The following is a 16,572-nucleotide window of genomic DNA, read 5'->3' as shown; positions in this document are numbered from 1 at the left end:
GTTAATAACATTGGATTTTATTAACACCGATTCATTTAAAATGTTAATAACATTGGATTTTATTAACACCGATTCATTTAAAATGTTAATAACATCTCGCTATTAAGTAGTTTGAACTGTAGACATCAATTGTTAATCGCAAAAATGTCAGCATTTTGCGAATGCTTATGTTATTGTAGCGTTTAAGGTGTAACAAACATTAATGGTTGAATGGTTAGTAACCTATCAAAAAGCATTGGCCACAACTAAAGCATACAATGGTTGATGAAGTCTATATTGATCATTTCAATTCACTATTGATCAATTTATAAAACTTCTATTTTGTAATAGAATTATAGAACATGGGACCGGAAAATAAGCAGGGACATAAAACCATTCCAAACGAAATAAGGTACACTGGTACATTCTATATCTTTAAAGTCTAAAATTAAAGCACATTTAAAAAAAAAAAACCTTTAATTTAATTAGCTCTCGGAGTTTAGGATACTCTTCAAAACGGTCAGCCAATCCAACATCTCTTATGAAATTTTGAGGTCTCTGTCCAGTATCAACAAAATGTTGACAATAATCATTGTGAGGATTAGATGACTGAGTTCCCTATAAACAATATAATTATAAATTAATGAATATTTCATAAACATAATCTATAAGTCAATGAAGGTAAACTGTAAATGGGCATTTTAAAATTTATCACTTGAAAAATTTAAGAGCACTCCTTGTAAGTAAAGGAGTAAGAAACAGCATACCTACATATAACATGGTAAAACATAAACATTTCTAAACATAATTAAGACATGCTAATATAATCCTTGTATATTCAAGTTTTCTCCACAAAATTCTTAAACTGTTTTAGAATAGAAAAATATAAAATAAATATTTAAATATTCTTAAAATACCAAAAAATTACCAAGTTCATATGAATCCAAACAACAAAATCAGAATATATCTTGCCTTAAGGAATGTTGACGAATCTTTGTAAACAACACTATCATTGCCATTTTCTTCTTTTTCATTTAGTATTTCATTAGAAGTATGTGACAATATAGGAACCTTCTTTGCAGGCTCTTCCTCAGCTGTTCCCAGTACTTGCCTTAGTTCAGCAACATTAGAGACGCCAAACTAAAAATGAACCAAAAGCTAAACACAAACCAAACTAAATAATCCAGAAAATCAGAAAATAATTATTTACCGTTTGGGCAAGAAGTTTTTTCCTTTTTTGAGAGCGTTCTTTCAGCTCTTTTAAAGTATCACTCATCCTGAGATTTTCATACGTTATTTCATGAACTATCAAGGGAAGAAACAACTCCAACAGTACACATTAAATTAAATAAATAAATAACCGGTTTAACTGAAGGAAGGTTATATTATCAACAGAAAATATACACGCAGCCATATTCATGTTTTCCAGGGCGGTTATCACTCACTGGAAGTTATTGATACCAAACCGTTATTAAAATGAATTTTTTTAAAAATTCAATAAAATTTGTTGAGTAGGTAATCAAATAACTACTATTGTACCCAAACAAGGCTTAAGCAATTTAAGAAGATATACCTATCGGCATAGTTTTAAGAAATACTTTATTGGAGATTAGCTAAGAACAGAAATAAAACAAAATTTATTAGTTTCCCCCTCATAAGTTGTTGAATTTGGAATTTATTAGAGGTTTGAAGTGTTACCATTTTTCAATTAGTATGCTATCTGTAAAAAAATGAAATAAAAATATAAACTTATATTCTTAATCTAAAGTTAAAATTAACATTTAAATAGTATTACCATCAGATATATTGTCACCCAAATGTTGTTTCTAACGTTTCATTACATTTACTATTATTGACTAAAGATTGTTATTTACGATCTTCCCCCCCTCTGTAAATCTGATTGTCCAACTGTAACCAAAACAAATTTAGTTCATGGAATTACAGCAATTAGGATTATAGATCAATGTACAAATTCTGTATTAAAGACAGTCAGTGGCAAGATGAGCATCAGGAGTGAGGCCATGTCAGACAGTCAGTCTGACTGCACAGGAAGGGGCAGCTCACTGGGCAGTAGGGAAGATTTAAGTGAATTGGCTGCTTCGCTCGGTTTGACCTCAGCGGAACTTTCACAAGATAGATTTAGAGTCGACAGAAAGAGGCTGGAAGCACTTATTTTCGGTTTGAAAACAAAAAAAGATATATTGGCTTAAAAATACAATGTATGCTTAAAAAAAGTCTCATGTTAAGTGCTGGAAAATAAAGCTGTAAATAGCAGATTAGCAATTTAGATAACAATATCATTGTTTTTAAGTTTAAAAAATATATACATATATTTTATAATAATCTGGAAGAAAGCCTATTGATTCCATAAAAGAATTATAATTTAAGCATGCATGATTTATAATTAGTCATTTGAAACTTTGTTTACACAGTTGACCTAAAAAAATTGGGCATTCAAAGAAAGTATTTGAGTAGGTCTGCAATAGGTATAAAACCATATAGGTACCACCAATGAATAAAAGAAAGAAGGATAAGAGAAGTAATTCATGAATTTTAACTTACTGAAAGAAAAAAAAGAAAAAAGAAATCATACTAACTAATAAAATATAATTTAATAATAAATTCAAATAAATATGCCGGTTTTTAAGAATGAAAATATTGCTTAGTGAAAAAATACTATAAATTAAATGCGCATTCTTAATTAAAAATTCTTAAAGAAAATCAAATCAATAATTATTTACCAAGTAATATTACAATAATTTAATTATTTCCTTCCTACTTTGTTATCTTTGCATTACTTATTAAATTTATAAAACCTGCCTGACAATATTATGATAAATAAAAGATAATCTTGAATTTAAATAAATGTATTTAATTAAAAAAAAACAACATAAAAATTGAAATAAAGATAGGGTATATATATGTATGTATATCTGAAAATAAATCCATTTTATTATAATTCAAATACATTACATCAATTTAAATTATAATCAAAAATAAAAATTTTAACAATGATTATCAAAGTTGATTAAGTGAAATAAAAGGGCATGAGGTAGTTAAGTGACTAGAGTACTAACTTCAAATTTTTTCTCGATCGAAAATTGTAAGGTTCCGCAGGAAAGAACTGTTATTTCACTGATTTCTCCTGGTTCAATCTTAAAATAATGAGTAACAGTTAAACCATATTACTGACCACACAGTCTCCCAAGAATTTAGTGAGATTGATACATGTTTATTCCAATGAACATCTCCCTTCTCCCTAGGTAGCAGGCTGTAGGAGGATTTATTTAAATTCCATTAGAAAATCACTGAGTGTTGTTTAACATTCAAATACTTATTGAACAAATTATTTAAGAGTGTTGATAATAAGAAAATATTGATACTTTTTTTTTTTTAGACAATACTCTTAAAATAATGTTGCTGATTTTTAAATACTTGATATTAAAAGAGCTATTAATAAAAGCTCAACATTAGAACGTAAGATGGATTAGGGAAAAATACATTTCTTTACTACGTAAATCAATTTTACTATTACTACATCATTAGAGTTTTTTTTTCATTAACCTTTAATAGCAGTAGGGATGTAATTAAAAATGCTGTAAGCTATAATTAACATAAACTCTGTACCTTCTTTGGATTTGATTATTAAAAGAGGTTAATGTCACAGAATGCTATTTCTAGATAATATAAAATTAAAATTCTGCTAATGATTCTTTGGTGTAGAGGGAATATAGTAATAAAATTACAATTTATTTAGTTTAGCACCTCAAACAACCTACATGGAAAACAATTTTTTTTTGCTATTTTATGCACTCTTTAACTTGACACTTAGTATAATCCACATCTTTATCTTTCTACTGCAACAGTAGGCAGGGTTCTATTTAAGCCTTAAATTGGTTTTACATTTACACAATTTAATGTTTTATTGCAATAAATTAATTACTAATTACTTCTTTAGATGCTTAATTTTAAAATGTGAAATCAATAATAAATTATTACAAAGTGATTTCTGTTAGGACAAATACAATTAATTTTTTTAATTCTTTTAGGAAATGAAAATGTCCCCGAAGCAGCTCAAAAATTTTTTGACCATGTACGTACTTTAAGTAAAAAGATATTTCTCAGGTACCATATTGTTAAAATCACAGTATGTTTCTAACCATTTATGTTTTAACAGGTTATGCAAGAAACTAAAACCCATGTTACTTGGCCATCCAGACTAAAACTTGGAGCTAAATCCAAGAAAGGTATTGAAAAATGTCAATAAAATCGTGAAATACATTCTTTTAACACGATTCTATACTTTTGTTATTTTTGTTTTTCAATTTCAGATCCTCACATTAGAGTTATTGGACGTGCTGAAAATGTAAAAGTTGCAAGGGAAAAAATTCTTGCATCTCTTGACACAAGAGTAAGAACATGAACTTCTGTCTTTGTTTTTATTTCTGTGTTGGTTGATTATTTTCTTCTTACAGCACTGTACAATTTTTTTTTTTCCGAAACCTAATAGATTAAAAAAATCAGTTGAATATTCTGTCAAAATCAATTAGAAACTGTGTACAAAATAACATCATTAAAAATTCAAATGTATATTGCAAAAATGATAAAATAATTTATTTAATTTATAAATTAAGAAAAATTGGATGATATGTGAACTTTTTTTTTAGGCTAGTCGTGTTAATATGAAAATTGATGTTAGCTACACTGATCACTCTCATATTATCGGTAAAGGAGGACTGACAATTAGAAGGGTAATGGAGGAAACAGGCTGCCACATACATTTTCCAGATTCAAACAGAAGTAATCCAACAGAAAAAAGTAATCAGGTTTCAATAGCAGGTGAAGTAGCTGGAGTTGAAAAAGCTAGGGCAAGAGTTCGAGTGAGCTTAAAATTTATTAAATTCATATCAGAGAATTGATGTAATGTAGTTTAAAATATTATACCAATCCAATATTTAACCAAAGTTTTACTAATTACTGTATGATCAGTATAATACAGTTCATATTGAACACTTAATTTAAGCAGGTTATTGAAATTAAGATTAATTAATTTTGAACAGGATAGGCTAGTTGGTGACAACTTCCCTGGCTCTTTACAATATGATTAAACAAGATTGTTGATATTAAAAAAAGTGAAAGAAAAATTTTTATGTGTCTATAAATATATATAAAAAAAAAAAGATAAATCCTAGGAATATTAAGAACAAAGAAATTGTTCTTAAATTGAACTTATTTTAATCTTTAAACGCTTAAATTTAACTCTTTTAGTTTAAAACATACTTTAATTGTTCTATTAAGTCCTTAAGATAAAAATAATTAAAAATTTTAATTCCAGGAATTAACTCCGTTGATATTTTGTTTTGAACTGCCTATTCTTGGAGCATTAGCACTATCACCTGATCCATCATCTCCTTATATCAAATCATTGCAAGAACAATATAATGTGCAGGTATATTATCTAATTCAGATTAAGCTTATATTAATTTACTCAGCTAAATAATATTATTTTTTAATTTTAAGGTCATGTTTCGGACAAGGCAAAAATTAAACTCAACCTTGGTGGTTGTAAAAGGATGTGAATGGGAAGTAGCAAGAGTAAAGGAAGCTACACAGCTCCTTATTTCACACATGTGTGACTCCTTAGCTGTAAGTTAAAACAAAAATACCCTAAATAAAAGAGAAGACAGTTGGAGATTTGGTCAGAAATTAAGGAGTCTGTCTAGCTTAAGTTTTCTGCTGAGGTAGTAGGAGGAGAGATGCACACCAGCCCAACATTGTTCTAACCTATCCTCTTCACTCATAATCCTTTTTTATTTTAAAATTTTTTAAGTTTTTCTGATCAGAATTAAAATGAAAACAAATATTTGAATTCATATTAATTAATGAACAAACATGAAAAATAAAAATGGGTTTTAGCTAAATGATTTCACTAAAATAGATATTGTAAAAAATAAGTTTTATTATTTGATTTGTAGTCAATAATGTTTATTTGTACATTAACAATTTGTAAATATAATTTAATATAATGAATAAAAACAAACATCACTGTAATTGGCAACACTGCTTGGCTTTCCTTCTTCTGAGGTCTATTTGCTGTAGCATCCATTAGATGACTAATTGATCCACAACAGTAGATACTCTGACAACTGCTTAAAAAAATAAAATTTATTATAATTGAATGTATGTTATCTCTGAATTTTAGAAATTAATTTTAATTTTTTTTTAGAGTCAGGTTTCAGTACATATGATGGTTGAAATTTCCCCTCAGCATCACAGTATAGTTCTAGGCAGAAATAATGAAAACTTGAAAGGAATAATGCAGAGAACATCTACGCAGATTATTTTCCTTGACCCTACGGATCCAAATATCCCATCACTGAAGAAAAGTAATGTAACTATTACTGGGTCTATTCACAATGTGTACATAGCCCGACAGCAACTCATTGTAAGTTGTCTTATTTATACACAAGATAATTGTGATTATTATTAATATTGTTTTTATCAATTATAAGCAGCAGGACTTGTCTTTAAAATAATTTTGTTTGAAATAATATTGGATAGTTAAGTATATTCTTTTATACTGGAAGATTATTGATTGACCATGTGTAAAGATAAAAGGAATAATTTTGGTCATTTTAGTTTTGACTGCCGTCAAAATAGCCCTGAAGAAGCCCTGCAACGTGGGGCAAAACGTTGGCTCATTAAATTAGTATATTTCTACTATTTGAGTTTTTCTTGACCGCACCCGGACCATATTCCTTTCATCTTATATTCTTTTAGTTTGTTTTAAAAAATAAAACAATTTCTGGTAGAGATAAAATCAATTTTAATGTAGGATTTATTGGCCAAAAGAACATTCAATTTTTTAAAAATTGACTAACAATTAAACAATAAAAATTGAGTCATCTAACGTTTTTGTTGACCTAACATTGTTACACCTAACTTTTTAGGTGACTAGTAATCATTTTTAGTTTAATATTTTTTTTTTTTTTTTTTTAAGGGTTCCCTACCAATTGTATTAATGTTTGATGTACCTGAAAACTCAGTTGATATTGATACCGATTTAAATTCACAAATCATGAGCAAATTTGATGTTTTAATAACTACTAGGCATAAACCAAAACAAAATATTCTTTCGTTCATTATAAAAGGAATTGAAAGAAATGTCAGTAAGTATCTCCTTTTTTAAATTTAAATATGATTGTTTGACCATAAACTACTGTATTTACATTTTTTGTTTTTTTTAGATGATGGATTAACCATAAACTACTGTATTTACATTTTTTGTTTTTTTAGATAATGTTTATGAAGCCCGAAGAAAACTTCTCAGCTCTAATGAAAACCCTGTTGAAGTAAACATACCTTTGTCATATTTTATTCCCAACCCGGGACCTATTTTCAAATCAGCATGTAAGCATTATTTTGTCCCTTTGATTGTTATTAGGTCATTCTACTGTTAGATTTAAAAATATTCCGACAGCAATTCATATTTTTTTTTCAACAAATTACATTCATCACGTGCATTTAAACTTATTAACCCTAATGTCCATAAAAGGTCAAGAGTGATTGAATCCAGAAACTAAAGATGAAATTTAACTAATATTGTAAATAAAACTGTCAAAGTGGTTGTGTTAGATATTTGATGGTATTGACTCCAATTGAAGATGTGAGGTACTCTATACCAGAAGGCCTTGAAAATGCGTATTCATACAGGTTAGGTAGCTGGTTAGGAGATGAATGGACAGGATGAGTCTTACAGGAACTAGCTATAAGTCCTCAAAGGATGGAAACTTCACTCTGCTGTGTACGAGCTTGTAGTCATAAAGTGAAGGGCAAGTCCTATGGGTAAGAGCTGTAGGTGCTTACGAAAAGAATATTAGGTATAGGAAGGAGGAGAAATCCAAAGAAGGCAGAGCAAAATAAAAATCTATATATATTCCCAAAAATAGGACTAGAATGTACTGATTCACTATGCATATTGTTACTCACTGCCTCCTAAAGAGGAGAATTCCCAGAAGGGGAAATATGCACTGAGGTGTTCCAATTTCTGCTTAGTCAACTATCTGGGCTATTAAATGCCATTGAGAGATGCTACTTGTAAGACATTTGCTTTTAGTGGATCAGAAAATTCTATTGTAATATTCTAATAATATATTTAAGAATATTACAACACATAACATAACCCATCAAACAGATAAGAAAAAGTGAATGTAAAATGGATTGGAATGCTTGAATGATGGAGTAGTATTTTTTTATTGGCTACATAATTGCTGGACCAGCTTAAATACTATTTTTTTTAGTACTACTCTGAACGCCTTCGTAGTAGGCTACACATCCATGTTCTTTATTAGATCCTTTTTGTTCAATAAATTTGTTTGATTGCCTTATTATTTTAATTTGTATTATGCTATTTATTTATTTTAGTTTTTAGAAGTTTTATAGTGGACCATAAGATAATTAATTGAAGAATAAAATGGTCATTCATCCCGCAGAACAAAATGAAGAACAAACCTTACCCTTCTAAAAGTACTTGAAATTAGACAAAAATATTGATTAGGAACCAACATTTCAACTAAATTGCAGGTCTTGATCAAGCCTGAATAGACATGATACAAAGCTCTATGACAATGATGTAAACTATGGCAACACTATATGATGACAAAGAAAATTATGAAAATTAATATGATATTCATTATAGTAAATTAGAAGATGTTGAAATAAATAGTATAAAATGTTAAAAACAAATATAATAATAATAATAATAATACTTTATTATTATTATTATCTTAAGCTATATGCAAAAAACAAACAACAATTACAAAGTATGAGTGAAATAGTGTCATCCTACACCAAAGATATAAGCATGTCATTTGGACTTGCACGGGTGATAAAGTATAACTTAATTGAAGATAAGAGCCCATACTACAAGTACCACCCAAATAGACGCCTCCAAAAAGGTCCTCTCAAGCTTTATTGGGATAAATCAATAATTACAGGCCATACAGTACGCCATAATAAACCAGATATCCTCCTTATTAATTTAAGAAAAAAGAAAGCAGAATTTATTGATGTTGGAATGAAAAACCAAGGAAATATCAGGAATAGGCGCTTGAATTGAAGGAACTGTATCACTTGCAGGGAGTTACCACAACTCCAATCATAATATCCACCAATGGCCTCGTACCAAAATCGACAGTGGCAGGCGTGAATGGTTTGGGAGTGCCTGTTAATGTACTAAGAGAGGCTCAACAGTCGGTTCTCTTAGACACAACACATATAGTGTGAAAGGTTTTAAATATTTGAAAAGAGAAAATAAATAAATAAACAAAATATGAAGATGGTTGGACTTCTAGGTCCGCCACTTCAGATATTCAACCTGCAATAGCGAGAAAAACCGGATAATAATAATACTTTATTTATTCTGGGACGAGTCCCTTTAGAATAATACAGAAAGATAGACAGATGTGGGCTGAGGAGCCTCAGAGATACTTAAACATAAATACAAAGAAAATTAATAGTCATTATAAAAAGAATTATAAGTTACTTTCTAACTTCAGTCAGTTGGAAAATAAAAAAATGAATAAAAAATAAAATGAAAAAAAAAAAACATGGTGTAAAAATAATTAAGGACGATGTAATAATTTATATGCATATTTACAATTATATCTGCTTACAATTTTTTGGGGTCTGAATGTATAAGAAATGATTGAACAGGCGGGATTTAAAGGTAGGGAGGGTATTGGAGCAACGGATGTTGTAAGGGATGGAGTTCTTTAGGGATGAAGATCGGATAATGAACAATCTATCGAAAGCAGCGGTTTGGTGTGTATAAATCTGAAGACCAGGAATGGGTAGTGCTCAGAGATGAATGATGGGGGGATTGGATGACTTGGAAGATGAAGGATGCCAGGAAATACTTACAACGTAAGGAATGATAAAGCCACCTCAATTGATCTGCATAAAAACGGGAAACAGAGGTGTCCCTTGGGATCCTGAAGATGAATTGTACACATCAATTTATCAAAAGTTTTAATTTCGCCTCGAGATCCCCAGAGATCCCCGGTGTTATGAAACCGGTATATATAATCTAAATTTAACAATGGTGAAACCTTAGGGCATAGCTAGTAAATAATAAAATTTAAAATGTACAGCTGGAATATTAACTGAAAAAATGATTAAGAAAAGTAATAACAAAAGTGGTAAAATTAAGGGAAGAAAGGAAGTGATGAGGAAGGAAATATAGTATGGTGGATTGATGATTGAATCATCAAAATAAATAAAGGTCGGGAAATAAACACCTTTATTCATTTTCATGATTTTTTCAATTTTGGAAATCCACCATACTATATTTCCTTTCTCATTACTTGTTTCTGTCTTTTAATTTTACCCCTTTTGTTATTATTTTTGTTTATCATTTTATCTATTATTACTCCAGCTATACATTTTTAATATTATTATATAAACATGATGATTAAAGGACTAAGTGGATTTAATTAACCAATAATATTTGAAATTTATATGGAAACAAAAGAACAATTCAATAAATAAAATTGTTTCGACAGAAAGCAATTTTATATTGTCTCAGAGAAAGTAGTCTTATCTTAAGCTGACTATAGCTTTATTGTACTTATATTGCATGAAAAGAACCATCATTAAATTAAATGTGGACAAATTTCTATGAAAAATTGCACAAAATATTTTCAAAATTATCATGGTTCCAAAATTACAAAAAGTAAAATATGCTATATCTTTGCTACTACTGACAGTTTTTGTTCTGGCTGGTAGAGCATTTAATTATCTTTTTAATGAGTAGCTTTAATGTTTTAGGAGATTTATAGTTTCTAATCTATTCCAAAAAACAATATTTAACTATTTTTAATACTTTTCTGACTTCCACCAGAACCATCTTGCCCTTATATTTTAGTTTTTAATAATTAATTATTAAGTTGCATTTCTTGATTAAGAATTGAAAATAAAATTTTATATGATGGATTAATTATTATTAAACAGTGATCCATTTAGTTCAGATAGATGAGGTTGTTTTTTTAATCACATGTGTACTTATTTGTAGGGAGAACCAATAATAATGACTCAGTAGTGTACCCAAACCTTTCACCACCTCCAATAGTCCCTATGCTTGGGCGACCAGATGCTTGGCATCCTGTAATGCAATTCCAATTGCTTCCACATATTTCTTATCACCAACCTCCTATTTTATCACCTCACAGCGTACATCTTGATCGACTGGCTCAAGCTCATTTTTCATATAGCTCGCTTTCTTTACCAGATATTCCAGGTAAGATTACAAATTCTTAATAAAAATAAGTTATTAGATTAAAGTAAAGAAAATAAGTAAACTTTACATAAAATATATCCCTTTTTTTTAAAAGCCGTATATTCATCTCTAAGTAGCAATACTAGTACAATATCAAGCCCGAGCGCAAGCCCTCGAACTGTTTCTCCTGTACCACATGCTGCAACACCAGATCAAAGCAAGACAGGTATTTCCCATTATTTAAATATTAGTGTTTCTAGTTGTTATTTTTTTATTATGGCATTATATTTCAAGGAAACTTAACCCTTCAAATTTCACACTTTTTCATTTTCTATCAAAGGACAAAATTTTGTGTAATCTGACAATTCACTTGTCCAACATTATAATGTTTATCAAGTATGAATCTCCTGTTTGTTATTTAAAAAAATAAATTGTTCAAATTTTCATTTATACTGTACTCTTTGCATACTATTGTAATTTTTTTTGTTAAGGGTTCAAATTTTTGTTGTACTTGGAATCAGGGCCTAGAGAAAGACTAAAAAATTAAGAATGAGAAATTTTCATAAAAAAGTAAAAAAATATATTTCTCATACATTATATTCAGGTAATTAGTTATAAAGTTATTTGTGTTCATTTCACTTTCCGGCTCAATGACAAAAACAACTATGAGTTTTCACATAAGTAACAACTTTTGTGGAATCAAACATCTCAATTTTCATTATCACTGTAAGAACTTGTTTTATTTAAATTTTAATGTAATCATTCCATTGTCCCTCCCTCCAAAAAAAAGTCCATAACCAAAATATGATGAAGGTACATACTGATATTTTTTTAGTTTTCATTGCATTTTCTTGCTTATAGAATGATCTAAACTTTGTCCCCAGTATTTATCATCATTGTTGTTAAACTAGTGATTTTTTGCTTTACGTGACAGTACAATGTATTTCTCCAGCGATTTTCTTCTTAATGATAATTGGCAACCCTTTAAAGAATCTAATGATCCACCCTTAATGTTTCTACAACAGTGACATGAAATTGATGTGTTGTGTTACATGAGTTTTTCTTTTCTTCACATTACTGCTCTCAATGTTTCTCCTAAAATATTGCTTTGAAGTTTTTAAAATAAATTACACTTTTTCTCAATAAAAATCCTGACAGAACTGCATTTTCGTTTTTTATATAGCTCTATTAATTTTACTTTAACAGGCTCTCGAATTTCAAATTCTTATTACTAATCCTTTATTCCTCATTTTACTGACACAATTTCATTTTAGACCGGTTATGAGATAACGGTAATGAAAAACTGATTAAAAAAAATTAATTTTTTATTATCACACACATTTATGAAATACTTATAAGATAAGACATCACAAGGAAACTATTTTAAATACAATATGAAAAAAATATTTCTATAGAAAAATATAAGAATCATGATTTAAATAAAAAAATCGGTCATCCAAAATCTAAATATTTAAAACAATATTAAATAAAAATTTAGGCTGGTTGTTCGTATTTATATTGAATTAATATTGCATTGTTCTGTTATGACCAAAATACCAAACCCAGCAGCCCATCACAATTAATAATACCAGTCTAGTATAGGGCTTTTGGGTTTCTGTATCTTGGTAGGAAAGAAACATAAAAGAAAATGTCCACATATACCTTATTAACACATCACAAACCAAAAATTTATTATGAATGGAATATGGTCCAGGTGCGGTAAAAAAAAACTCAAATAGTAGATAATTATACTATTTTATTGAGCCAACGTTTCGCCCCACGTTGCAGGGCTTCGTCAGGGCTAAAAAAGATACAAACACTATAGTTACAAAAAAGAGAAAAAACATAAGTGTAAAATAACAGGGGTATAAAATGTAAAAAAGTAAGATATAATAAAAAAAATTAAATTGCCGTCAAAACCGGTATGCATTCAGTCTCATCATTTGATTTGTATTTTTTTTTTTCTTTTTACATCTCTTTATTTGTACTTTCTTTAATATTTCTTCTCTTATCTATCTGTTACTATTACCCTTTTCATTTACTATTTACAACCTTTAATTTTTCTTATTATATCTTACTTTTTTACATTTTATACCCCTGTTATTTTAAACTTATGTTTTTTCTCTTTTTTTCCTTTTTGTAACTATAGTGTTTGTATCTTTTTTAGCCCTGACGAAGCCCTGCAACATGGGGCGAAATGTTGGCTCAATAAAATAGTATAATTATCTACTATTTGAGTTTTTTTTTTTACCGCACCCGGACCATATTCCATTCATCTATACACATGGTCAATCAATAATCTTCCAAAAATTTATTATCATTACCACTGATTTACAAAATTGAAAATTTTTAATTCCGAGCCCCAAAATTTGAAGCTTAAAGCTTCAAAACTGTCCTGATTGGTACCTCTAGATCACTCATAAACTTTTCCAGATTTTTTGGGAAGGATTAATGTACTTACTTTTTTGGTGGCCTATTTTTAGAATTCCCAAATTCCTGACAAAAATGACTATAATTTACCAACAGGACTGTATAAAAGAAAATTTAAACTAATTAAAAAAAAAATACAAAATCCCAGAAAGGAGATTGATAAATGACAAAAATGGTGGAAAACAGAATTGATAGATTGTCCAAAACTTTGTCCTAATTCGAAAATAAAGAAGTGTGACATTATTTGAAGGGTCAAGTTTCTTTGAAATTTAATATAATAAAGATAAATTTTATTTCTCTTTAAAAATAAAGATAGCTATACTCCTATTTCAAAAATACTTTTAATTCAGTATACTATAGTTATCAGTATACTAGTAAACTATATCTTGTAGATATAATGTAACTATATCTAAAACTGAAACTATATCTTGTAGATATGGTGTAGTTGAAAAGGTATGAGCACAGTCTGGATTATCTCAAACTGAAATATCTTTTAAAAAATTTTCTTTCATAGAGCATATTATAATTGTCACATTAAAAAAATATATCAGTCTCTTTCTTTTTCTTTAAATTCTTGTTTATTAATATTTTGATTAGGATTTTGATAAAAATTAAGAAGTCATTATCAATACATTATAAGTTATTATTGTTATGATGTTATGGTTATTATTTTCATTCTGAATTAGAAAGGATTTTGACAGTTACTGCTCATGAGCCTTTTAATCAAAGAAACTTTGAATGCTTCTAATACTTCTAAATACCATGCAGCACATAACATTATTTACTATGATATCTTTAGTTCTTGAACTGGCTTCTCTTCTGCTAAACTTTGGGTAATTTATTATATTTTTCATAAGTATATCTAGCAGCAATGGGACGGTTCATTTTATTATCTTTTAAAACAATATAATTGCTTTTACTTATAATATTTAAAGTTCTGTTCATATTTTAATTATGAATGAAAAATTTATGTAAATAAAATTAAGAAATATTAAAAGTTATTCATCAAATAATTTTCTGTAGCTACATTGAGCAACAGCAACACAGAGACTAAAGCTCCTGGCTTTGATAGACCTCTTCTTACTCCAGAAGAATTTCAGAAGATGAAACTACAAGCATTACAAGGTAATTATTAAATTTTTCAACAGGTTTTTTAATTAAGGTTTTTAAATTTTAATTTCTTTTTTGTTTTATTTTTTAGCAATGCAAAGGCCTCCAAGACCAAGTGACGTAAGAAACCCAAATTCTATTTGGTCTGGTTATGGATTCAGCCAATCTAACCCCAATTATTCTATCCATGATCAAAAGAACTTAGAAGAAGAAAAACTTACACAGGTTTGAAAATGTTATTTATGTAGTAGTAATATACACCATCATATTTTAACTAAATTCTATATCAGTTATTATAATAAACATAATTAACAGCTATTATTGTTTAGGTCGAAAAAAGTAATTGGTATCCTTCTAGTCACTATGGACTAGATTTGAGTACTAGTAACTCTTGTTCTCCGGATATAGCATTTTCATCTTCCAACTATTTTGACTCTGTATCTTCTGCCACGCTGTCTAATTTATCCAATTCTAGCTTTAAGGATCTCCATACTCTGTTAGCTGTTATAGGTCTGGAAAAGTACTCAAGTAAGTGAAAAAGTATCAATAAAATATATTATTTTTAAAACTAATTATGTAGAATAGGTGCTTTTATAAAAGCAAGCTGAAACTCTAGCTAAGTTACTATCATAAATATAATATTTTGGATTGATTAATCATTCTTATCATGGGTGGTTATATTTAAAATAATAATTTAATGATTATTTATTTATTTTCACATTCCTTGCCTTTTGATAACACAGGAGTTAGCACAATTAGCACACTAATATTACATACTATTTGCTGATATTACATATGTTATGCTAATGTTGTCGATAAACAAGAATTAACATCAATATCTTGAACTTCAACTCCGATCCTTGTCTCCAGATTGGCCTTCTTCTTCTGTTGAGTCTCTTCCATTTGGAGGCCTCCTAGAAGCAGGTCTTCTTCTGAGGTTGAAGTGGTTTAGCCTACAGTGGTTATTCACCCATACACTTATCTTTGTAGTAAAAGATTTTGTACAACGGCTTTTAGTGATCAGTTATGAGAAATCATTCTCTTGGAAGGTCGTTGACTGAATGACTGTGTAATTAATCAAGGAAGATGGTCCGTGTGCAGTAAAAAAATTATTCAAATAGTACAAAAATATTTATAAAGTGCCAAAGTTTTCCCCCACTTTGCAGGGCTTCATCATTAGGTCTTTTATCTATGAAGTAAGCAAAGAATAAAATCATTCTCTTTTATCAATTTTACCATGAGAAATGATTCTTAAGAAAATAGAGTACAGAGAGAGATATATATATAATTAAAATGTAGAAAGAGAAAAAGTATTTAACTAGATTAGGAATAAAATTTAATAGGATGTAAGTTTGATTTGTTAAATTCAGCATTAGAAGATATAGATAAAATACAGATGGAAGTAACTGAGATTAGAAGAGAAGAACCTTGTAACACACAGGTGACTTTAAGATTGAACTAAAAGATTTGAAAATATATGAATGCAATTTGATTAGATAGTAACAAATATGGATGAAGTACAAAAAAAAAAAAATTGTGATACTGCTCTGCGAAAAACCATTTCAACTTGGTATTACTGTGGAGTGAAGGTATTCCTGAAGATTCCTAAAAAAAAATCCATTGATCTTTTCTTTCTTTTCTTAATTTCATGGTAAATACTATAAGATGAAAGGAATATGGTCCGGGTGCGGTCAAAAAAAAAAAAAAAAAAACTCAAATAGTAAATATATACTATTTTAATGAGCCAACGTTTCGCCCCACGTTGCAGGGCTTCTTCA

At 28.8% G+C, this 16,572-nt stretch overlaps 2 protein-coding genes across 3 annotated transcripts in view; one reads left to right on the top strand and one right to left on the bottom strand.

Annotated features, from left to right (window-relative positions):
* Positions 1-1,861, bottom strand: part of Mettl14 (methyltransferase like 14) — a 16,880-nt gene extending 15,019 nt beyond the window's left edge. For both annotated transcript variants that reach the window (XM_014427554.2, XM_067052446.1), the window contains exons 1-4: positions 1,775-1,861; positions 1,190-1,699; positions 952-1,119; positions 454-597 (exon numbers count right to left, since the gene is read on the bottom strand). In XM_014427554.2, coding sequence (XP_014283040.1) covers positions 454-597; positions 952-1,119; positions 1,190-1,255 — 378 coding nt within the window. In that variant the 5' untranslated portion in view covers positions 1,256-1,699; positions 1,775-1,861. The remainder of the gene's footprint in view (positions 1-453; positions 598-951; positions 1,120-1,189; positions 1,700-1,774) is intronic.
* A 99-nt stretch (positions 1,862-1,960) lies between these two features.
* Positions 1,961-16,572, top strand: part of BicC (protein bicaudal C) — a 17,208-nt gene continuing 2,596 nt past the window's right edge. Inside the window, exons 1-15 of the mRNA XM_014427553.3 lie at positions 1,961-2,157; positions 4,029-4,072; positions 4,157-4,226; positions 4,311-4,390; positions 4,647-4,859; positions 5,315-5,428; positions 5,500-5,625; positions 6,206-6,424; positions 6,980-7,148; positions 7,276-7,389; positions 11,051-11,275; positions 11,370-11,480; positions 14,708-14,809; positions 14,886-15,019; positions 15,124-15,322. Of these exons, the coding sequence (XP_014283039.2) occupies positions 1,980-2,157; positions 4,029-4,072; positions 4,157-4,226; positions 4,311-4,390; positions 4,647-4,859; positions 5,315-5,428; positions 5,500-5,625; positions 6,206-6,424; positions 6,980-7,148; positions 7,276-7,389; positions 11,051-11,275; positions 11,370-11,480; positions 14,708-14,809; positions 14,886-15,019; positions 15,124-15,322 (2,098 nt within the window). The 5' untranslated portion in view covers positions 1,961-1,979. The remainder of the gene's footprint in view (positions 2,158-4,028; positions 4,073-4,156; positions 4,227-4,310; positions 4,391-4,646; positions 4,860-5,314; positions 5,429-5,499; positions 5,626-6,205; positions 6,425-6,979; positions 7,149-7,275; positions 7,390-11,050; positions 11,276-11,369; positions 11,481-14,707; positions 14,810-14,885; positions 15,020-15,123; positions 15,323-16,572) is intronic.

The sequence above is a fragment of the Halyomorpha halys genome, unplaced genomic scaffold, assembly GCF_000696795.3.
Source record: "Halyomorpha halys isolate HHAL.00 unplaced genomic scaffold, Hhal_1.1 Scaffold655.1, whole genome shotgun sequence".
Taxonomy (NCBI): Eukaryota; Metazoa; Arthropoda; class Insecta; order Hemiptera; family Pentatomidae; genus Halyomorpha; species Halyomorpha halys.
Note: the sequence above shows the minus strand (reverse complement) of the source record. Positions and strands in the feature narration are given on the sequence as shown.